General features: G+C 42.5%; 1 protein-coding gene across 1 annotated transcript in view; it reads left to right on the top strand.

The window, feature by feature from the left end:
* Positions 1-8,949: 8,949 nt before the first annotated feature.
* The window catches only part of Rab2a (RAB2A, member RAS oncogene family), a 64,128-nt gene continuing 47,974 nt past the window's right edge, over positions 8,950-25,103 (top strand). Inside the window, exon 1 of the mRNA XM_032906149.1 lies at positions 8,950-9,231. Coding sequence (XP_032762040.1) covers positions 9,186-9,231 — 46 coding nt within the window. The 5' untranslated portion in view covers positions 8,950-9,185. The remainder of the gene's footprint in view (positions 9,232-25,103) is intronic.

Below are 25,103 nucleotides of genomic sequence, written 5' to 3'. Positions count from 1 at the left end.
AAAATTTTTTTTAAAAATGTAAAATTATCTTAATTATGTAGAAAAAGAAAAAAGCAGAGTTGATGTTTTATTTTGCTATAAATGGAAAATGTAGATGATATGTTAATATTCCTATATTTCTTTTATTTGGATAAATAAAACCTTTGACATAGTAATAAACGATGCCAAGTCTTTTGGTAGCAAAAATTAAATAAATAAATAAAAAGATAGCTTCCAGAAAAACATCACGTGACACAACTGAGTCGCTAATCAAACCAGCAATTCCCACTTCAAAGATGTACATGGGCTATATGTAAAGTCTGTGCTGTTTTATAAACAAGACTTGAGTGCCTGTATGATTGGGTATCCCTGAGGGTCCCGGGACCAAATTGCCATCCATACCATCTATACCAGGATATGACCACATCTTTGTATGTGGTGGGTTCCATCTCCTGCTATTCTCACTGTTCAAACATCAAATAAGGTGCCGTTGTAAACTGCAAGTATTTCCTAATCAATTAACCTTGAATTAAAGAAATTATCTTAAGTGAGCCAAACCTAATCAGTTGCATCCTTAAAAAAAAGGTCTGCATCCTTCACTGGGCAAGGTGGCAAGTGCCTGTGTCCCAAACATTTGGGAGATAGAGGGAAAAGGAAAAGGAATTTAAGGTCAAGGCTAAGCTAGGCCCTAGCTCAAGCCTTAGCACAAGGCAAACCTGGGCAACTTGAGATATCATATCTCAAAGGAAACCGCAAGGGAGAGAAGGAAGAAAATGAGAGAAGACACAGAGGGAGGATGGAAGGAAGGAAGGAAGGAAAGAAGGAAGGAAAGGAAAGAAGAAAAGAAGGAAGGAAGGAAGGAAAAAAGGAAGGAAGAAAGAAAGGGAAGAACAAAGATAAGAAATAAAATGTTACGGCATGTGTTTATGGTGATAGGTCCCCACCTAATGCGTCATGTGAACCAGCACATGGGGTCAGAGTGTCAGAAATCATTCATATACTGACTAAGTCAGAATAGTTCAACTCTACATACAATGGCCGGGGAAATATAGTCTACGGATCTAAATGTATCCCCAACTCAGCCTTTCCTCGGTATCGGTAAAAACCCATACACATAATCACATGAGGAGTGACAGACGTTAGAATGGGGCTGGCAAGATGGCTCATCAGATAAAGGCACTGGCTGCCAAGTCCTATGATCTGAGTCCAAGTTCTAGATCCTGCGGCGTAAGCATAACTCACATATAACCCATCAGTAGCACACTAAAAAATTAAATACGTTAGAAAGAAGAGGCAGATAGGACTGAGTAAAGTATCTCGGGTTTTTATTTTCCAGTTTTTATTTAAAATATTGACAGTGAGGTGCTTGAGAGGACCTCAGCAGTTAAAAGCGTGTACTGCTCTTGTAGAGGACCTGACTTCAGTTTCCAGCACCCACACTGGGCAGCTTGGAACCACCTGTCACTTCTCTATGTCTTTGGGCTTATAATGGCCAGGTACCAAGATGACTCGACCTGTGCCTCTGGTGTTAACGCCACCACCTGCATTGTCCTGTGGCCGATCTATGAGAACAACTGGACACAGAATTAATAGCATGTTTTAAAGCCATTTTTAAGCATGTTTAAAGGGTTTATTTAGAATGTGCACTTTGGAAGAATCTGATGCCTCGCCATGAGGACACTCAGTCAGTCCCAAGGAGAGAGTCACCTGGCCTAGAACTGAGACCTTTGCCAACAGCCATTACCATCACATTGCCCTGGCTGAGGAAAGAAATGTCGACCAGTGGTGCCTTAAACAAGAACTCCCACCAAAACTACTCTTAGATTTCTGCTTTAGATTTTATTTTGCTTGTTGTTCTTTATGAGATGGGGTGTCTTGTAACCCAGGGTACCCTGCAACTCACCCTGAGCTGGGGATGGCCACAAACTCCCAATCCTTGCGTCTTTACCACCCAAGATGTAGGAATATGAAGGCACACCACCACCACGAACTCTTGATGCACAAAAAGCATGTGACAAAAACCAAAATGCTCTTGTTGTCTGGAGCTATGCTTTACTTTTTCACAATCTATTCATCTGTAGTTCTTTTTGGGGATGGGGCAGGGTCTGGCTACATTGCTGTCGCTGGCCTAATACTATGAAGCCCCGGGTTTGCCTTGAATTCACAATGACCGGTCTCAACCTCACAGATATTGGGATTAAAGGCATATCTCGTCCTTTCTAGGTTCTCAAGAAATGACTTCTAGATTCTCTAAATTAAGAAGCAAGTGAAGATCAAAGACAAGCATGGTGCCAAATGTCCGTGATCCTAGAATTCAGAACACAGAAGCAGGTGGGCTACAAGTTTGAGGTTAGCCTGGCCTACTATAGCTAGACGAGCGTGAGAGCGAGAGTGGGAGATGAGAGAGGGAGAGAGGGAAAAGGAGAGGGGGGGGTGGAGAGAGAGAGAGAGAGAGAGAGAGAGAGAGAGAGAGAGAGAGAGAGAGAATGTGCTTGTATATGCCATTCCACACTTCACATATGGAGGTCAGAGAACAAGTTGAAGACGTGCCTGGTTGACCAAGCTACAAGGATTTTTGCCTCTGCCATGGCCATTTTCCTCTCATTCCCTATGTCAAGAATCAGGAAGAGACTGAAGCAGAGAGATTATACAGCAAAGGGAGGATATAGAAGAGTGCTAACCTGTGACGTCACAGTCCTCTGTAACATTTATTTTGTCTCATACAGAAGACAGCAAGGACGGGTCTCTCTGGGCTCACTTCTCCCAGGGACAGAGCTAGCTTCTCATGTGCCCTGAGAATAGAGACAGGAAGGCTCCCTCCTTACAACATTTGACTCTCTATAAAGAGAAAAGAAAACACATTGGAACACATGAGGTATGTCCCTTACGCGCTGCATCATAAACCCTAATTTTCCAAATCAAGGAATACGTAGAGTTAACACAAAACACAGGACGTCCTCAAGACAAGGTAGGGGTGGGTAAATGAGGGAGGCCAGCTCAACAATGGAGCATGTGCTTAACGTGGATGGGCAGTGGGCATCCTTGGCACCAAATCCTAAAAATGACAACAGTTTTAGAAGGCAAATAGGAGGTGAGGTCTTGGGTCTGCTGACACCAACTTACAAGGCATAAAGTAAACTCTGTTTTTGATGTTACAAAGTTCTGTAGAATGGGCTGGGGTGAGAGTTTATTTCGTTAAGTGCTTGCCACACAATCATGAGGACCCGTCTCAATCTTTACCACCTATGTAAGAAGTGGTGTGATTGGAATCCCAGCACTAGGGAGGCAGACAGGAAGATTTCTGTAGCTTCCCGCCAGCTAGTCTACCCAAAACAGTGAACTCAAGGTCCCGGTGAGAGACCCTGTCTTACAGAAATGAGGTGGATGGCACCTGAAGTCATCTGAAGTTGACTTCTGGCCTCCGTGTGCACATGGACATGCACGCACACATGCACACACACACACACACACACACACACACACACACACACACACTACAATCAATCAATCAATCAAATTGCTTGGTTCTGTAGCAGTCAGTGTTGTTGTGGTTGTTTTAAAGACGGCTCTTCACTGTGTAATCCAGCTTGAAAATCAAGTCCCCTACCTCAGCTGAGATCCCTGGAAGGACTGGGTCTCTTAATATTGTCAGATACACTGTAGAGAACCATACATGTGAAATAGAGCATGCATGCTTTCTCCAAGCAGTAATGTGCTTTTCAGTAATGTGCTATCTGCAGGAACTCGAGTAGGTTCGCAGCTAGACTATCTCTGCTGAACACATGGAAGATTTGAAGAGGAGGTTTTCAAGGTCAATTAGTCATTTGGGAAAAAAACAGACTTCATTTCAGGTCTCCCAGAATCCAACAGTGGACCACCTCCTGACAACTTCTTTCAGAGTTGTGGGGGCTGGGGGAGCTAACACTATTCTGGTTTTTAACTTGCTTTTAAGTTTTTACTAATTATTATTTCAAATATGTACGAAGTGCTGTCTTATGGAAATGAGATTGTTGTCATTTCAGTAATTAATTGTTCCTCCGACCCATTCACTTAGAACATTCCCCAGAACGTCTAGCTTACACATACAAGCAAGTTTCTTACACACTAACTAAGGATATGAACTTACCATTTCAAATTTTGGAACCTGGGGTTGTAGCTCAGTGGTAGAGCCTTGCTTTTATGTGCAAAGTCTTGGGTTCAGTCCCCAGTTCAAACCCCAGTTCATATATATTTTAAAGAATGAGCAGAATGGGACAGTAGATAGAAAAGTGGTTTCAATGGGTCATGCAAAAAGACGTGGTGCTTTGAATGAGAAAGGCCCCCTTAGGCTCCTATATTTGAATACATGGTACCCAGTGGCTAGAACAGTTTGGGAAGGGTTAGGAAGTACGGGCTTGTTGGAGAAGGTGTGTCACTGCGAGCAGGTTTTGAGGTTAAAACATAAAGTCCAGTTAGCTCCCTTTCTTTACCTTGTAAGTACTGTTCCAAGAGAAAAACTTTCAGTTACTGCTCCAGTGCCATGCCTGCCCGCTGCCACCCTCCTTGTCATGACGGTCATGAACGAAACCCTTGGAAACAGAAAGCGAGCCCACAGCAAACTATTACTAGGTTAAGTTGCCTTGGTCATGGTGTCTTCTCACAGCAGTAGAGAAGTAACTAAGATTCTAAATGAGTCAGAGAATGCTAAGAATGTCGCCTCCATTATCCTGGAAAAGGCAAATGAACAAAGCAGCCAAGCAGAGTGAAGGGGTTGATGCACTTGGAGGACTAGGTCTGGCAGCCATTGTAGAAACTAATGCCCTGAAGACGCTCTGTCTGTACAACCCACTCCCATCTCCCAGGAGAAAGTGCAGGCCTCTAAGATAACACAGCCCCTCTCCTGGAGCCTTTACTAGCCAATTCTACTCACGCTCAGTGCAGTGAGACCCTGATGTCCTCCAAGAAACCCCTTAGTGGGCTCATTTCACACCTGCAGTTCTTTGAGAAAAGTGAGAAGGAACATAGGTGTGTGGGTTTGCCTTCGATGTTGACTACTGGCTGCTGTGTGCATGTGCTCCTCACTGGACAGTTTAGATTGAGACTAAGATATAGTTTTTAGCAACATATACCCAAGCTTTTCAATAGATACAGTGGTAAAGTACTTTGAAGCTCATTCTTCCTCCAGAATTGTTGCTGAGCTTATTAAGTATTTGCTAGAAAATCATTTCTATAGGTTGCTTAGAAATGGCTGGGAGAGGCTATTTCACGTGGTTCTCGGTTATTTCTGGGTCGTAGTCCTCTAAAGAATGCCTCCCATAAAATTGTACAAATGGAAATATATACATTATCTCTTTCATAGCATTTCAGAAGACCAGTTAGGAAGAAAAAATTACAGTCTTTCATATTCCTTCCTAGCCTACATTCCTTCCTCCTCTCTCAGAATCTCTGGATTCAAAAACCAGAGAAAATGGAGGCCGAAAATTTGTGTTGGGACACTGACTACAAAATTCAAAAACAGTATACTTTTAAATGTTAAAGAGAACTTGAACAAGGAGTTATTTAAACACATAGTCAGAATATCTTTAAATCCCACAGTTTCAACCCTCAAGCCACCAGAGATGATGTAAGACTGAGACTGAGGTGACTGGAGCTCATTCCTATGAGAACAAAAGTAGCTGAAAATCAAATTCAAGTGGAAAATCCCAGGAAGTCTATTAACACTTAGTTTGGGGAATTTTTATTGAAAAGTACATTTGGGTTTTATAAGCTAATTAAAATGTCTTAAATGGCATGTATTTGTATCCCTCCTTACAAGAAAATTCAAGGCAATGTATATGATTGGAGAAAATAAAACATACTATTATAAGGGACAGAAAAACATAGAGGGAAGAACCCGCCCTCTTTTTGAGACTGGGGTCTTGCTGCGTAACCCAGACTGGCCTCCAATCCACGCTTCCTCCTCAGTCTTTGATGTGCTAGAATTACAGGTGGGTAGCACAATGAGCAGCTCCAAAACTGGCTTGATCTTTCCTTTTAAAGATTTATTTATCTATTTAATGTATATGAGTAGACTGTAGCTGTCTTAGACACACCAGAAGAGGTCCACAATAATCTAGCAAAACACTCAAAAACAAAGAAAACCATGTCCCCACTCTGATTTGATCATACTGCTGTGCTGAAGCTGTCCACTGCGATCTCTGTGCATTAAAAAAACAACGGCCCTGTACATGAACACTACACCAGGGACGCCTGTGGCCCTGGTATCCTCACGGGGAGGGGGAGGGTTATGCCTTAACTGGTACGTTTACATCTGGAGAATGGACAGACACCCAGCCGAGCAAATTCCAAGGTAAAGTAGGCCTCCTAAATGACCAACTTCAGCCTTGTACAGATCCATACACTGAGAGGCAAAAACAATTTGTCACAGTCATCCAATCAGGAGAGAGCCAAGACCAGAAGCCAGGTTTTCTAAGCTCTTTATACCACATTGCCTCTAGCACTGTGTATATATTTCTGGGTTTTTTTTTCCCTGCATACCTAATTCTTTCCCTTCATAATTCCCCTTGGGACTCCTATATAAACTTCATATGTGTATAGCTTTACATGGCCTGACTCAGGCAACTTGTCTGGCTAGCTGTCTGCTCTAGGGAATGTTCTTGATTCCAAAGGAGGATACAGACATTCTAGAGAGCTGTCATTCAGGGACTGAGATAGTCAAGACCACACTCTAAGAGTAAGGACTTGAGTTTCTGAACAGTCTCAGGAAAGATGACTTGGGTGAAGTCAATTAGATAGGAAGCACAAAACAGCCTGAAACCTGAAGGACCCGGGGAAGGCCCTAAAGACCAGTGGACCAGATTTTCAGATTTTCACATCAAATTCCTGAACCTTTAGCAAACCACATCCCACATAATGAAGAAAAGCCTAGTGGGTTTCTGCTTGTCAGTGATGCAAATGAAGTAGCAACCAACTTCAGTCGTCCTAGCATGATGCCATGATCTATAATCACAGAATGGCAGATTCCCAAAGGAAAGCAATGACAGTCAGCAGGAGGCTGGCCACAAAGCCCACTCATTCCTCCTCCAGCAGTGTTTCTTTCTGTTGCCAACAGAAGAGGGTTTGAAGCACTAAATTAGCTTCCTTACACAACTCTTAAATCCCCTGAACAGATCCATGAGCACCATTCTGCTTTATTCCGCGCACACGTGTGCTGTGTGTGTGTGTTGTGCTGTGTGTGTGTGTGTGTGTGTGTGGTGTGTGGTGTGTGTGTTTTGTGTGTGTGGTGTGTGGTGTGTGTGTGTGTGTGTGGTTTGTATGTGTGTGTGTGGTGTGTGGTGTGTGTGTGTGTGGTGTGTGTGTGGCATGTGTGTGGTGTGTGTGTGTGTGTGTGTGGTGTGTGGTGGTGTATGTGTGTGTGTGGTGTGTGGTGTATGTGTTTTGTGTGTGTGTTTGTGTGGTGTGTGTGTGTTTTTGTGTGTGTGTTGGGTGTGTTGTGTTGTGTGTGTGGTTTTTGGGGTGTGGTGTGTTTGTTTGGGGGTGTGGGGGTGTGTGTGGTTTGGTTTTTTGTGTTTTGGGTGTTTGGTGGGGGGGTGTGTGTGTGTGTGTGTTTGTGGTTGGTGGTTTGTTTGTGTGTGTGTGTGTGGTGTGTGTGTGTGTGTGGTTTGTGTGGTATGTGTGTGTGTGGTGTGTTTGTGGTGTGTGTGTGTGTGATGTGTATGTGCATATCTGTGTGTGTGATGTGTGTGTGTGTGTGTGGGGGTGTGTGTGTGTGCTATGTGTGTGTGATATGTGTGTGTGATATGTTTGTGTTTGTTTTTTTTGTTTGTTGGTTTTGTGTGTTTTGTGTGTGTGTGTGTGTGTGTGTGTTTTGTGTGTGTGTGTGTTTTGTTTGTGTGTGTGGTGTGTGATGTGTGTGTGTGTGTGTGTTTTGTTTGTGTGTTTTTGTGTGTGTGTGTGTGGTGTGTGATGTGTGTGTGGTGTGTGGTGTGTGTGTGTGGGGGGGGTGTCCTTCCATTGTGGTTTCTAGAGAATGAACTCAAGACAGGCTTGCCTGGCAGGTGCTTTATCTGTTCATTTTCAGGACACATTTTTTTGAGACAGGGTCCCATGTTTGACCCCTCAGTGTTGTAAAGAATGATCTAGAACTCCTGACCCTCCTTCCTCTATCTATCTCCCAAGGGCTGAGATTATAAATGCATGGCAGGCTTGTAATAACCTTTGTCCTTTTGATACACGCTTTCCGGTAACTGGTTCAGATGCAATCTCTCCAGAAAACTGTTTAGATAGTTAAACTCTGTCCTCCCCCTTCTTCAAAACCTGGGCTTTTAAAGAACTAAGTCTGCTTCTTGCTGGTACCACTAACAATATATACAGGATAGAGTCAAAGGCAAAAACTTTGAACTGCACACACACATACACTTCTTATCAATTCCATCGTGTAACTTAATATCAGGTATTTATTTCAGTGTTTCATACAATACATATACAGAACACGATTAAGCTACATATCGTATACATTACATGAATATACAACATGGCACTTAGAATTATGGTCTGATAAATGGCATGCAAAGGTATATCTACTTCAATATTTATACAGATTTTTTTGTTTTACATATTTTAAGGAACAGCATAACAGCATAGTATTCCATTATAGGGGCATACCACAATTACTAGCTCCCGATTTAGTTTCCCCAAACACTACACACACAAGCACACAGACAGAGACAGACACACACAGACAGACACACACACACACACAGACACACACACACACACACACACACACACACACACACACACACACACACACACACACACACACACACACACAGAGCGGAACCTAACCTAGCCTGCTTGGTCTCCTCGCGACGCCCGGACACCCAGCCTGGTGGGCGGGGCTCCGGGATAGGCGGGACTCCGACCGGAGGGCGCGGCCACGGCTCCTCCCCTCTCCTCCGGCGGCGCCGGCGGCGGCAGCACTTCCGGGTCGGCGCGGAGGCGGGGCGGAGGCGCCGCGGCTGTTATTGTTCCGAAGGGCTGGGCCGCTGCGATCCGCGCTCGGTGCTGTCAGTTCGTCCCGCTGCCCCTCGGCCCTTGCTGCTGGCTCTGACGGCGACCGACGGCGGGCGGGGCCCGGGTTCGCGGCCGAGCGGCGCCGGTGAGGGCGCGGAGGAGGCGCACAGCGGGAGGAGGAGCCGTGAGCCTGGCACGGAGCGGCCGCGGCCATGGCGTACGCCTATCTCTTCAAGTACATCATCATCGGCGACACAGGTGAGGCCGGCGGCGGGCTGTAGGAGACCCAGAGCGGGCAGGAGGGGCAAACGGCGGTGGCGCCGGTAGGTACAGGTCGGGCGGCGCGGCGCCTCCCTTCCTCCCATCCTCCCTCGGTCCCCTGGCCGCCGCTCCATTTCCGCAGTGCTGGCGCTGGTGACGTGGGCGCTGCGAGCGGCCGCGGCCTGGCTGGGCCTTCCCCGCTTCGCCCGGGCCCGCTGCAGCCCAGCCGGCGGCAGCCGTTTGCCACTCCCGGAGAGTGTGACAGCAGGATGGCCGTCCCCGGGGCCCCGCCTCGTCTGTCTCTGCGGCCCGGGGAGTGAGAGAAAAGCCGAGCGAATTAGAGCGTGACAGGCCCCAGTCCGGATTTTTCTCCCTGGTCCCACCTCCCCGACCTGCACGCTTCCGTCTAGGCCCTGGCAAGGCGCACCCCGAAGTGGGACAGCCTGTTGAGGAGAAAAAAAAATTGAAAAAGGAAAAAAAATCTTTTTTTTTTGAAACATCCTCAACCTCCAAGTCCTAGTAAGTCAGGTCACATGACTCAGTGGCAGGGCAATTCTTCTCGGGGTCATTAAAGCACTGTAGACTCTGGCGACTTTTGCCACGTGTATGCTGGGATTATTTGATTGGATAGTAATGCAAGACAGGTCAGTGCTCTGGGTGTGAGCATACAGTGGGTATGCTGACTGACTACTGATTTTTTTCTTTTTTTTTCAGTTGTGTCAAGTCCAAGATCACAACTGCTAATTTTCAAGTGACCTCGTGTACATTTGTAGCAAAAAGAAAAAAAAAATCAGTCCCCACTTAAAAATAGCATCCTAATAAGTTTCTCAAGCAAATAAGCAAGCTGTTCATGAAATACTTTGAATACCTGCGATTTGGGCCTCATTTCGAATCTAATAATAAACGTAAAGCTTGTTTAGGTGTTAAAACTATTAATACATCAGAGTCTGATTTCAGTGCTGACTGTTGCACAACCTAGACCCCTTACACAACTTTGTAAATGTAGAAGCAGCTTTGAGGTTGCCCTATGATGTAGCAGGTTCTATAAGTAACTCTGGAAGTATGTTGATTGCTGCCCAATAAAAACTTCCTGCTGTAAATACAGTTTTTCAGCAAGGGATGTGTGTGTGTGTGTGTGTGTGTGTGTGTGTGTGTGTGTGTGTGTGTAAGGAAACTGGATAGTTTTCTATGCAAGGTACTGGGTAAAGCCATATTTTGTAAACTGGGAAAGTGGTATCTAAAATAAAAGCACTGAGTTATAAAAAAGCAAAATTGGAGATGTCAGATTAACTGCAATATGCCTGGGTTTGTGAAACGGGAGTAACTAAGCACTTGGTTGTCTGAACAGCAGCACAATTTAGATTGAGAATTTGCAAGGTGTCCTGTTTTGATGAGGGATCTATTGTGGATTGACAAAGTAATGTGCAGGGAGTAATGGGAGGACAGATACTACTGAGCTGGTGCTGTGTTCTCAGGAAATGCGTCCCCATCCAAATACAGTCCCTGTGCGTACCTTAGACACTTCTTGGCATTCTGGTCCGACCTAGTTCTGGCATTTGACTGATTGACACTGGGCTGTAGAGTAACACTTCGTCCACACTCCAGTTTATCTAGTGTAGTTTAACATCAGTTTACCCTGAACTACCTTGTCAAGAGGCAAGCTCTTGCTTTCATATGCCTTTGCCTTTTTAGTTTGATCCTCAGTGAACTGAAGTACCTCCTGCTCCTCTAGCATTCTTTCCTACCGCATCACCTTGCTGTTGCCTTCTGAGGCTTGTCTTGTCCGTCCTTCTCCCTCTGTTGGCCTGCCTTCTGCCATTATCTTTCCCTATGAAATTTTGTTAGTCTTTTAATTAAAGCCTTGCCCAGGCCTTCCATAATGCCTGCAGAATCAACATCTCTTGACCTCTTATATACACCAGTATTCTCCTGGTACCTTGGTTAGAAGTGAGTGCTTATTTTCTGGATTATAGTTCTCAATTTATATCATTTTCCTGATGTTTATTCCAGACTTATTTTATAGGTGTTTGTGTGGGCATCTGCATTTGCTTATGTACTTCTTGAGGGTAAAAAAGGTTTGCTGTATGGTTCTGTGCGTTAGGATGAACCTAGTCAAAGGTAGACCTTATATAGTTAACTACGTTAATCAGGAGCCAAATGGACTATACTTCGACTACTATACATTAATAATTTCAATTTTTAATTCCAATTCTGCTACCTTTTTGCTTAGTGCTTTTGCTTGAAATTTTCTACCATTTTATTTCATAGAGTATACTAACAAGTATAATGCGATTTATAAAGTGTAAAGTGTTTTTGCTTTGAGCAAGCCTAGCTGAGTAATGTAAGTACATAATAATTATCAGAAAAGGCCAATTTCAGGAACCGAACATGTCTGTGAGTTTTTAACCTCATCATCAATCCTTCTGTCCCTCATCCAGATACAAAAGTCCACAAGCCACTTGTGTTTACTCACAGCTAAAAATGCCCCCTTTTCTTTTGCCTAGATTGTGGTAAAACTGCCTTTCCTGACCAACTCTCTTCCTTCCCTGTTGGATTACAGTGGTCTTGTCCTCGCCTGCCCCGTTCTCTGGTCCTCCACCCTTCTTCCCCACTCTACTAGATTTGAAATGATCCTTTTTATTAGAAGGCTTTTCTTCTCACTATTGTGTGAAAAAGTTTGTGTACCTTGTGAGGAACTTCTTACTGCAGAGGTAACATTTGAGCTGAAGTTAAATAATGAGCACAGGTTAGGTGACCTAGATTAGAGATTTGAGAACTAATCACGAATGCAGTCCTCTTTGTCCAAGATTTTATTATTTGAACTGTTAAAATTGTGAAGTCTTAATTTTTTGAAATTTTATGTATGTGCATGAGTAACTGCATATACTGTATATGCATGTGTGTTGTGTGTGTGTGTGTGTGTGTGTGTGTGTGTGTGTGTGTGTGTGTGTTTATACCATGTACTTGCCTGATGTCTGTAGAGGCCAGAAGAAGGTGTCATATCAAATCACCTGGAACTGGAGTTGAGCTACCATATATGGTTATTGGGAGCTAATCCATGATCTCTGAAAGGGCAGCAAGTGCCCTCAACAATTGGGCCCTCTCTTAAGTCCCCAAATTAAGAAATCTCGTAGGGAAGAAAAAAGAGTCTCAAAATCTTAATACATTTATAAATAAGCTCCTAGTGTGATTCTCATTTGTCTCCACACTCCTGCTTTGATATCAAGGTTTGATGGCTGTACCATGGGTCAGACAATTGCAGTGCAGAATTACAGATCATGCACCCCAAAATGCAAGGTCTTATTTATTTGGTGAAAATTATTCTGGTGCACTGGTTCACATGTAAAACTATTGACACCTGGGGATCTGACAGTTGCCCTTCTGGAATGAAGTGGGTGGTGACCTTTCTTTCTTATCGAAGAGGAAAGCACTGAGGTCTTCTTCCTGCAGAGAGGAAGAGCCACCTAGCAGTAAGGTGTCGTGATTCCACAGAGGTGTCTCCACTGTTAAACTCAGTAGAAATTGGACTGTTGGTGGAGTGGAATGGTGTGAGTGCTGGATTAGGAGATGAATGGATGCAAAAAGCAAGTTACACAAGTGTAATCTATACTTGCATCCCCTTTTCTTAAGTTTTAATACGGTAATATTGGTGTTCATGTTACTTCCTGTGTGCATGGCCCAGCCAGGTTTCCATAGTGGCTGTCAACTGTATTTCATGTTTTAGAGTGTTTGGGGAAGTTTTCAATTAGCAATAATGACTCCTTGTGTAAATCTCATGGGCTACGACCTACTACCACAGGAAAGTTCCTGCAATTTCATTTGGCTGCTCCTTCTCAGGCTTGGAGGCTGTGTCCTGTACTGCAGAAGACAGAGCCACATAGAGCCTCTCCATCTCACCTCTACCTACCAGTTTTCTGTTAAACCTACCTACTTGATTTCATTCACTTTGCTTATTTCCAAGCTTTAAAATACTCTACATTTTAACTGCTGTTCTTTGCTTAGTAAAAGATGCTGGTTTCCCTGGGCTGCCACTCCAGGTAGTCACCTTCTTTTACTTCTTGTTTTTTAATTCAGAGCACTTGAGTCCTTTCATCTCTTGAGATGGTATTTTATTAGTTCCATGGTGACTTTTTATTCTTTCGCTTGCTCAGTGGTGGTCCTTAATGCTAATTTTTCTAAAGATTTATTTATTTCATGTGTGTGAGTACACTGTCGTTGTTTTCAGACACACCGGAAGAGGGCATCGGATCCCATTACAGATGGTTGTGAGCCACCATGTGGTGCTGGGAATTGAACTCAGGACCTCTGGAAGAGCAGTCAGTGCTCTTAACTGCTGAGCCATCTCCCCATGCTAGTTTTTCTAAATTGACACTTTTCTTACTATTTTCTTTGTTTAAGTAATCCCTGAGGAATACTAAGACTTGGTTTGTATGGACTTTTCTATCACATCAACCTTAGCACTGTCTGGGTGGTAGATTGCCATAAAGAATTCTTAAGGCTTTTTGTGGTTTCTGTGTAATATCAGTGCCCCGTTGTCTGCCCCAGGGCTATTCACTTTTGCTTGCTTGCTTGCCTGCTCGCTTGCTTGCTTAGATAGATAGATAGATAGATAGATAGATAGATAGATAGATAGATAGATAGATAGATAGATAGATAGATAGATTGATTGATTCTCATTTCTGAAATGATTCTTCTGCTCCTGGTTCTTCAGTGCTGGGATTACAGACTTATCTAGTCCTTATTTTTTTGTTTGTTTGTCTGTTTTTTTGGGGAGGGTGTCCTGTGTTAATTTTGTTTTTGCCATTTGTTTTTATAGACAGATTTTATATAGTCCGGGCAGGCCTCAGTTTCTTGGTACAGGGAAGGATGATGTTGAAATGATCTTCTTGCTTAGTCTTCTCAAGTGCTGGGATTACAAAGCAGGCATGTACCAGTTTGCACAGCCCAATTTTTTATCTTATTTATTTATTTATTTATTTATTTATTTATTTATCTTTAGTTAAGGTCTCCCTTTTGTAACATAAGATTCTCCTGTCTCTGTTTCCTCAATGCTGGGTTTACTGGCTTGTACCACTGGGTCTGTTAGCTTTGAATGTTTCAACACATTCATTTGGTTTCATTTTACAGATGAAAAAAGGTAAGCTATGTTTAGAAAGACTTATTTTTAGTAATCGTGGTACAAAGACCTTGGGCTGTTCAATACTGGTGGCCTGCTTCCTTCCCTTTGCGCATCTATCCCCACCTACCTCAGTTTTACCTTTACCTCACTATACATCTTGGATAATCTGGGACTTGCTGTACAGATCAGGCTAACCTCAAACTCATAGAGATTGCCTGCCTCTGCTTCCTGAGTATTGGAATTAAAGGGGTGTACCGCCATGCTAGGCCCCCTCAATTTTGCTTTTTATAGCTGTGATAAAGTTAGGTTTCTCCCAATTATCTTAAATACTCTCATCTTCAGGGGGACAGCTGATTAGTGACTTTGTCTGTGAGCAAATTGGGAGAGGAAGCGAAGATGAACATTGATAGCTGTGCTGTTGCAGCCAACTCCTTGAAGGCAGGATGTGCCTGGCAAGGGCAGAGCTTCCAGGAATGGTAAATGTGTGATATGTAGGTTTTGCTGGGCATGCAGCATGGCATTCACCAAATTATTCTTCATTTCTAGAAATTGTAAAGGGCACAGAGACTGGTGAGTTTTTGTGTAAATAGGGAATATAGGATATATTAATTTCCTGTTGTTAGTGTAACATGCTACCAGAAAATTAGCAGCTCAAATAAAACAAATTTATCTTAGCATTCAACAGTTCAGGTGTATGGCAAAAGTCTTGGCAAAAGTCAAGCCTTTGGCAAAGCTGGGTTTTGTTCTGGAAAGTCCTTTCTCATATAGGTTGTCAGCAGAACTTAGTTCCAATAGCGGTAGCTGGAGGGCTCTTTGATGGCTGTCATTTGAGGGCTTTCCCCAACTTTTCATATCCATAACCATAAGCATATATTCATAGGATATACCATACCTATATTCATAGGATACAGAGAGTACATGCACTGTTTTTTTCTCTTATCTTCAAAGGCAGTAACAGACAGTTGTCCACGTTTTTCTTCTGTCCTGTCTTTCTTTTTTGTGTGTTGGTTTGGTTTGGGGAAGGTCGGTTTTTTGTTTGGTTTGGTTTTGTTGTTGTTGTTGTTGTTGTTGTTGTTTTGGTTGGTTGGTTGGTTTTGTTTTGGTCTTTTGTTTGGGGGGGGTGTTGTTTTGTTTTGTTTTGAGACAGAGTTTCTCTATGTAACAGCTCTGGCTGTCCTGGAACTTGGCCCCAAACTCACAGAGATCCACCTGCCTCTAACTCCTGATGGCTGGGATTAAAGCTATGCACCACCATTGCCAGGCCATGCACTGCCTTTCTAAATCTTCTTCTGTCTCCCATGTCTGGTTAATCTAGACTTTTAAAGGTGCATATAATTACATGAGTCCACCTGGATAACCAAAATAACCTTTCCTTCTCCCAGTCTTGAGTTTTGTTTTTGCTTTTGTTCGTTGGATGTTACTTTCTAGGTCTCATTATATAGTCAATGCTGGTCTGGAGCTTGTAGCAGTTCAGCCTTCTCAGCTGCTCAAGTGCTGACCTTAACATTCATCACCAGATCTAGCTGCTGTGCTGTTGTATAGGGCAGTGTCTCTGCTTTTGTAACTCATGGTATCTGAACATAAGTGTCCATGGAAACACTCTGTTTTCATTAGTTGAGGGTTAGGAAGCAGTACGACACTGCTCAGAACTAAGTTGGATTTTAGACTCCGGCCTTCTGACTCCAGAATCTCTCATTTCCCCTGTATTGTGAAGATTCCTTTGCTTCTCCCAAGCTCCTTATCAAAGTCTTTCGTGAGTTTGCTGATCTCTTGGTTTGTTGAGTTGCTGTTTGGTGCTGCATAGTCCTTTAGTTCCTTTATTTAAAGAAACAGTATCTGCACTCATACAAACCAGGAGTGGCCTCTAATCCAAGCACTCAGGAGGCCAAGGCAGGCAGATCTCTGTGAGGCCAAGGCCGGCCTGGTCTACAAACTTCCAGGACGGCCAGGACTACACAGAGAAATCTTGTCTTGAAAAACCAATTTTTAAAAAAGAAGAAAAAAATACGTTTAATTGGGCTTACTGTCTAAGAGAGTTAGTGTTAGAGTTCATGATGACAGAGCAAAGGCATCGCCACAGGAGCAGCCAGGAAGTTACATTTTGATCCACAACTATGAGACAAAGACTGAGAGAACACTGAGAATGTCTTTCTTTTGTAACCTCAGAGCCTACATACCCCCAACTCCTACCCCCACCCCACCCCCACCCACCACCTTCCAACAAGAACAAGGCCAGACCTCCTAAACCTTTCCAAACAGTTCCACCAACTGGGTGCCAAGTGTTCAAACAGACAAGCTTATGGGTGCCATTCTCATTCAGACCACCACAGTGTGTGACTATGATTCTGTCTTGTTTCCTTGAATGATTTCCGTAATTATCTTACATTTGTTTTTAAAACCAACCCAGATTTGACCATGCTGCCTAGTGTCCAAATAATACAGATTAAAAAACCAAACAAGTTCATTGTTTACTCTCTGTGTGTCCTGATATATTGATTTCCTTTTCCAGCCCCCAGGACATTGCTGCTTACCTTCTTTGTGACCGCTTTCTAAGTGGTTTGCTGCGGCTCGTCTTTAGTGTTCCCAGCCTCTGGTGTATTTTCTTGTACTTAGCATTTTTCCTTTTTTGTATCTACATGGTTTAATAAATATTCTTATATTAAGATGGTTAATAGTCTTTTTGTCCATCCATCCGTCTACAACTCCACTGGTGATTTTTTCAATGTATGTGTGCATTTATTCCTGTGGGTACATATGTGTAGATTCATGCACGCATGCACATGGAATTCAGAGGTTAACATTGGATGTCTTCATTTCTGTCCACCTAGGTTTTTCTTGGGGGAGAGTGTTTTTTGTCTTTTTGGACACAGGATCTCTTGATGAAGCTGGAGCTCACCAGATTGGCTAGACTGGTTAGCCAGAAAGTTCCAGGGATCCTCCATCTCTGCTGTCTCTCTCCCCCCAACCCCAGCCTTGCACATATTCTCACCATACCAGGAAGTGTAGTTCTTGGTCCTCTAGCTCTTGCCAGTCTTTCTACTCCCTTCTTCCTTGATGTTCCCTGAGCCTCAGGTGTAGGGATTATGTTGTGGATATTATCAGCTGGGACTGAGTACTTCATGGTCAGTTGCTGTCTTCATTTTGACAAGTTGCAAGAATTCCTGTAATTTATATAACCCATTACAATATTTTAAAATTTATTTTGAGTCTATAATTTGAAAAATGAAATGTTTTGTATACATAGTAATCATTGAAGATTTTAAATTTATTTCTGCTGCTAGGTGACACTGTTAGACAGGGATTAAGACATAGATGACAAGCATATGGCTTTTTTCACACATCTCACACAGGAAGCAATAATAGGAATATCACATTTGCCAAGATATGTCACCTGTATATTATAGAACATTATAAAGGCTATTGTTCTGTGGGACTAAAATATAAATTTCTGAATTTTCTGTTTGTAAAACTGATATAAGTCCCATTTTTTTCCTCTAACTTCATAGTGGTATTTGAAATTCAAGTGTCAATTATGTGTCTCTTATTTATATACTGCTGGTATGCTGTTCTAAGTAGTGTGTTCGTGCTTGGTATGCTGACAGATGCCTGTAATTCCAACATCTGAGAAGCTGATACAGGAACATTCCGAGTTAGAAGCCAGTTTAGGGTGTATAGTAAACGTCAGGCAAGCCTGACTATATCAAGGTCTTATCTCAAAATTAATTAACTACTGTTAATTAAATAAACTTTGTTGAAGGCAGGCATTTGTCCATTTTTAGCATTAACTGCTATGCATCTAGAAGTCAAATGGTATCACAAGCCCCTCTGGTTATTTTGGCCTACACCACACTCTTGGACACTTTTCAAGAGTTAGTATTTATAATTAGAAGATTTTGATTGGTGTGGTGTCTCCACTGTATGATCTTGTTTAAGCTCAGATCTCTGCATCTTATGTAATGCCAAACTTACATACGTCTCTGGGTTTTTTTGTCTTTTGAGCTTGATATAAAACTATACATGTACTTTATAAACCACAAAGTGGCTTACTAATAATAGTACTTAAAGTTAATTGTTCCCTTCATTGTTCCCTTCATTGAACTTCCTAAAATTAAATTAGTGGGATAGGCCTTGCCTATTTAAAAAGACTAGTTTACTGATTTCAGTCTAATTCCTTGAGTTGAAAACAAGATGATCACAAATTGTAGTTATTTTGATCTTGATGTCCTTTGTATTTAATAAACTTGAAAAGGTTCTTTTCTGTCTCAGATGTCTTCCTGAACTACCAAGACTGGAAAAAGTATCAGAGAAAGATATCCCAGTTTTTACCAGTCTTTGGAAACCAGTGGTAGGGCAGTGGTAACTTTCTCCCTGGACTTCTGTACTTATTTTAATGATGTTCTGGCTACTTTTGTATCAACTTAGCACAAGCTAAAATCACTTGGGAAGTAGGACTTTCAATTGAGAAAAAGGTCTCTACACAGTTGGTTTATAGGGAAGTTTATAGTGCATTTTCTTAGTAATTGATGTGGGCAAGCCCAGCCCATTTTACATGGTGCCACTTCTAGGCTGGTGGTACTGGGTACTGTAAGAAAGCAGACAGAGCAAGCCATGAGGGAGCAAAGCCTTTTAGTAGGCAGCGCTCCCCCATGGCCTCTGCATGACTTCCTGTCTCCAGGTTCCTACCTGTGTTCATGCCCTTCCTTCCCTGGATTACGTGACAACACCTTAAGTAAGATTGGGTGTCAACAATCTAGAACATGAAGTAATCCCTTTTCCTCCTCTAGTTGCTTTTGCTTGTGGTTTTATTAAAGCAATAGAAACCATGAGACATCACATGAGGGATTTCTCTCTTTTTTTAAACCCCTTTTTTAAAGAAGGAGGTTTGTAGCTAATTCTACAGACCTGTTTTGTAAAAATGAATCTGTTGGTAGAGCTATCACATCTGTTTAGATAAAGTAATACTCCCTCAGTTTCAAAGGGGGAAGTAAAAGTGTGCATGGCCCTAATCACTGCTACTTAAAACTTTACCTCAGCCAGTAGATTAAAATAACAGAATGGCTCACCAGTTAGACGTTAGAACAAATAATTTTATGTCTGATCCTTGTATCCTAATTTCATCAATGGAATTGTACAGTAATTACTATTATACTTTTTTCAGAGTCCTTTGTAACACCATGTATGTCTTAGTTTTTAAAATCTCTGCATAGTTAAATCATAATTAAATCTGTTTCTGATGCTCTTAGTCTACCCCTGTGCTGTTCTATTAGAAACCAGCTCTACTTAAACAAGATTTTTTTTCCTTTTTCCTTTTTCTTTTTTCTTTTTTCGGAGCTGGGGACCGAACCCAGGGCCTTGTGCTTGCTAGGCAAGCGCTCTACCACTGAGCTAAATCCCCAACCCCTTAAACAAGATTTTAGTAAAAACCTTGGCTAGTTCACAGAATTTGGAGGAAGGTATAGTAGAACCAAGTTTCAAAATGGACGTGATGGAGGACAGTAGGACACAGTGGTGTCTGTCATACAGCCTACTTAAGGAGGTGGTGGGCTCGTGCCAGCAGCTCTGTCGGGCTCTTCCATCTGTGTTGTGGCAACTGTGGATGGTTCTCCTGGTGACCCTTGGCGTTGTAGCACCCTCTCAAGATTCCAAGTTCTGAGCAGCAGTATCTGATTGGCCCGGTCTCTGTCAGTTTTCCACCTTAGCTTCCAAGGCGCTCAGAGATGCTCAGCCTCCAGAGCTCTGGGATCAAAGGTCTGTGCCAGCACACACAGCCACTTTACCTTTTGTCTTCAATGTTGTTATGGTAATTTGTACATTTGTGTCAAAAGTCAGATTTCTGGATCAGCTGCTATTTGTACTTGAAGTTTTATAGATGTTGCCAGAAGACCTGCATAAGTCTGAGGGTGTTTAATCTAAACTCCCTGTATATTTCATGGTCTTAAATTTAACAAGCTAATTTTAACATTAATTCTGTGGATTAATTAACTAGTCTATATTTTCCTAATTTAGCAATTTGTTTTTGTTAATGTTACTCCTTTGGTTCTTAGCTTAATCTGTAAATTACATAAAATAGTTTATTTTGCTTACAGCTTTTAAACTTTACAATAAAGCATTTATGTCCTAACATACTTCTTATAGGTTATGTATAATAGATTTTATTCCATAGTTATAATATATGATCTACCTTCTTTCCATAGCATTGTGAAAGGATGTTTTCTTTTTAAGCTACTTGATTTTGAGACAGTGTTTTACTTTAGTCCAGGCTGACCATAAGTCCTCAGTGGCCCTTCAACCCCAGTCCCTTGTAGTCTAAAGTTACAGGAATGCAGCACCATGTCTACTTTTGCTTTATTTCCCAACTCTAGAAGCCTTTATTTAATAGGTTTATAGTAGAGTGCAGTTGGCCTCACTTTTTTCCATTTTATTTTTTTAAAGATTTATTCATTTATTATATATGAGTAGACTGTAGCTGTCTTCACACACAGCAGAAGAGGACATCGGATCTCTTTACAGATGGTTGTGAGCCACCATGTGGTTGCTGGGAATCGAACTCAGGACTTCTGGAAGAGCGGTCAGTGCCCTTAACCGCTGAGCCATCTCTCCAGCCCCCATCTTATTTTTGAGATGGGGTTTTTCTGTGTAACCTGGCAGACTTCAAACTTGCAGTTTTGCCACCTTGCCTCCCAGGTACTGGGCTCACAGGTACTTTGCCCTCCAGCTATGTTTCAGATAAGCAAGAGAAAAGTGTTTGGATTTCTCATGATGGATTCATTTTATCATGAACCATAGCAAAAGTAGTGTAGCTGAGATCTTCCAGTAGCTGAGTTGGGTCAGATGCACGTACTTCCATTGTGCTTTGTGATGGCGTGTGTGTTTAAGGTCAGGATGATGCTGGGTGTCCTTCCCCAGGAGCTTCCCTTGTTTGAATTCTTTGAGAAAGGATCTCACTAACCTGGCACTTGTCGATTGGGCGAGTGAGCCAGTGAGCTGGCTCCAGAGCGCTCCCTGGCCTTAGCTCTGCAGTGCCGGGTTTACACACACAGGCCACTGTACTTGGACTTTTCACCTATGTGCTTGGGATTGAACTCAGACTCTCCTGTGTCCATTGCAAGTACTTTGCCTACTGAACCATCTCCCTAGCCCCTCCAAGGTTTCTTTTAGACAAGGCACAGGGTGTGCTACATTTTACATAGTAGCCTCGGGCTCAGAAGTATGTGCAAGCGTATTCTAACCTTGTGCAGTCAGGTTTAACATTCTGTGTTTTGTTCTAGTTCATTTTGTGTTGGCTATGACTCACTAAGTTGAGCCCATGACCTAGCTAGCTATACTCAGAATTTAAGACCATTATCCTGGGGCTGGAGAGATGGTTCAGTAGTTAGCGCACATGCTGCTCTTCCAGAGGACCCAAGTGTAATTCCCAGTGCTCACATCAGGTCGCTTGCAACTCCCTGTAACTCCAGCTCCAGGAGTTAGCTCATAACTCTGGCATCTTCAAGCACCTGCACACAGGTACACAGCAAACACAATTTAAAATAATAAAAAATATTTTTAAAAGTTATTATCTTGGGGTTTTATTGCTGTGAAGAGATACTATGACCACAGTAACTCTTATAAAGAAATTTAATTGAGGCTTAATTAAAATTTAATTGGAGCTTGCTTATAGTTTCAAAGATTTAGTCCATTATCATCATGTCAAGAAGCATGGCAGTGTACAGGCAGTTGTGGTGCAGAAAATGGAGCTGAGAGCCCTATATATTGATCTGCAGGCACCAGAAAGAGACTGTGTGCCACACAGTGTAGCTTGAACATAGGAGATTCAAAGTCTGCTCCTACAGTGACACTTCCTCCAACAAGGCCACACTTTCTTTCTAATAGTGCTATTCAAACACATGAGTTTCTGGGGAATCATTCCTATTCAAACCACCACACTTATCCTGAGTGACTCTCTGGTTCCAGCGACAGACATATGTGTTGAGAAGTAGGGTGTGCTTTGTCCGGATTTTACCCCAGCACTGGTGACTTTCTATGATTGAAGCAAACCAGTGGGGAAAGCAGAATGAGCTGCGAGGAAGAAAGGAACAGGCATAGTATTATTTTGAAAATACTTATTTGCCCTACTTGCTATTAGATTAACACATAAGTTACTCCCTAAGAAAAGTACTAAATGTTTTCTATTTTTTATTCATTTGTTTTTATTTCATATAGACGTGTATGTGTGTGCCTGAGTATATTGTCTGCACCACATTCGTGCTAAGGGGCTGTGATGATCAGAAGAGGTATTGGAGCCTCTGGAATCAGAGTTACAGCTCTGAGCTGCTGTGTGGGTGCTGGGAACTGAGCCTGGGTCCTCTACAAGAGCAACAAGTGCTCCTGACCACTGAGCCATCCTTCTTAGTCCTATTTTCTGATTTTGAATTAACATATCTAGCTTTGTATTTGTGAATGCATTACACTTAAGCTAAGCTTTTCTACACTTAACCTATATTCTAGATCTTCCTATTTCAGCAATTGAATTTGGCTTATCTTACTGGAGGATGTTGTTAATTATGCCAAGTATATTAGCCAGAGTTTACCTGGCTGACAGGAAGTCATCCAAAATTTGAACAAAGCAGAAACAAAATCAGCAATTCTAAACTGTAAGAAATTAGAGTCAAGATGGGGAGAAGACTGGCGAAGGGATAGAGAAAAAAAAAATTAAGGAACACAATGAAAGGACTGAGGGTGTGGCTCTATTAAAGCTGCCTAGTATGCACAAAGCCTTGGGTTTACTCCCCAGCACCACATAAAAGCTGGCTAGGCATGGTGTAATCTCAGCACACCTGTAATCTCAGCATGTAGGAGATAGAGGCAGGAAACCAAATGTTTAAAGTCATTCCCGTCTACATACCAAATTTGAGACCAGCCTGGGCTACATTGGACTCAGCCTCAATAAAAATACAGAAAGAAAGAACACTGGTGGGGGAAAACTGAGAGAAGGCCCTCCCTCTGCCATTATAGTGAGGCAGGACATAATGGAACAGATCTGGCACCTAGGTGTCTTTGGAGGGATTGCGGCTCAGGTCAGCCCATAGCAGTTTACTGAGGAGCTTAGATAGGTAGGATCCTGCTGGAACTCCAGAGGCAGCTGAAGCAATACTGGGGGAGTTGGCCATAGAGAGGCACAAGTGCTGTTGCTGTCCGGAAGCTGGGCTGTGCCCTGCTGCAGATCCTCTGATCTCACTAGCAGACAATTATCAGTTGACTACCGTCCTAGTATACTCCTGTGAGTTTACCTTTTCAAAGGAAAATCACATGTAAATTCAGGATAGATCATGGCAGACATATGAGATTCTAATGTAGCACAGTCACACTTTATTCCCTAGAATACTATCCTGTCTGAAAACGTCCCATTTAAAAAATAATGTTGGGAGGCTGGAGAGATGGCTCAGCAGTTAAGAGCACTGACTGTTCTTCTAGAGGTCCTGAGGTCAGTTCCCAGCAACCACACAGTGGCTCACAACCATCTGTAATGAGATCCGATGCCCTCTTCTAGTGTGTCTGAAGACAGCTACAGTGTACTCACATACATAGAAAAAAGTTGAAAAAGTAGTCATTTTTCTTGAAGTGTAGACTAGATTTATCATAGAGGAATGAGTAGTCTCTGTTCCCCTACGCAAACAGGACATTAACTCAGCGTTCCCTGAGCATCTGCTTTCTGAGGCTGTTGACTATTAGAATCATTTTCAAATGACCAAAGAGTACATCTTAACTGCACCTGAGGAAGGAAGCACAATTGCACTCAGACAGTAAAGGTACAGTTTGCTAAAGTAGGCCTGAGTGGGCAAAATGTCAGGCTTGTCTTTAGGTTCTAGGAAAGGGAAAAGTACCAGCTTGCTGCCACTTTGTGTCTTCTTCATGTGTCTCAGTAGATGTCATTAGGTCAGTAGTGTGGTCACTGTAATATGAGCAAGCAAGGCTTGAAAACCTAAAGCAGTCCTTCTTGTCAGTGCTGTACAGGATTCAAGTCTAGTCCAGTAAATAGTAGGCACCTCTCACATTTGTTGGATGGTAGTAATCACTGAAATACAGAAGGTTCACCAAATGCTTAAAAAATAACAATAGACACTACTTTGAAGAATTAGATACGCCCCCTGCTCTACAGAGTTAATATCCACAGAGCTGGAAATTGGGAGTAGTTATCTTAGTGGAGGATACTCCTTTCTAGCAAGCATTAGGCCCTGGATTTAGTACTTAACATGGGGATGGGGGTGGAGGAGAGTCAACAGAGCCAGCCATGATAAGGTCTCTGGTCAAGGAACTGGATATAGACTATCTTCTGAAACACCAGCTTATGAGTGAATATATACTTGTAATGGCATAGCAGGAGTATCAGATGTTAAAATAACCTTCCCCTTCTACTTCTTTACTCCCATATTTCTGGCACAGTTGTATCTAGTAGAGATTGGATAAAAAAAATGGATACTGATAAAAGTTAGAAAATACCTTGTTTGCGTAAGCTAATAAATTTCTAAAGAATGGACACTTCAAATGTGTGCTCCTTTATTTTTAAATAAAAGTTATGTGTATACTAGTACAAAAATATTAAAGGTCTGAAAACTGTCTGTGGAGATGAAAAATGGCGCTGTACAGGAGAGGTATAGAGCTCCCGAAGTGCATGTGCCCACATGGTAGTCTTTACTGAATACAGCATGGAGTAGGTGGGGGAGTTTCTCTGCAGTGGAGAAACCTGACAAATTGCTTCAACCAGGATGAA

Source organism: Rattus rattus, chromosome 1 (genome assembly GCF_011064425.1).
Source record: "Rattus rattus isolate New Zealand chromosome 1, Rrattus_CSIRO_v1, whole genome shotgun sequence".
NCBI lineage: Eukaryota > Metazoa > Chordata > Mammalia > Rodentia > Muridae > Rattus > Rattus rattus.
This window is presented reverse-complemented; position numbering and strand designations above follow the sequence as displayed.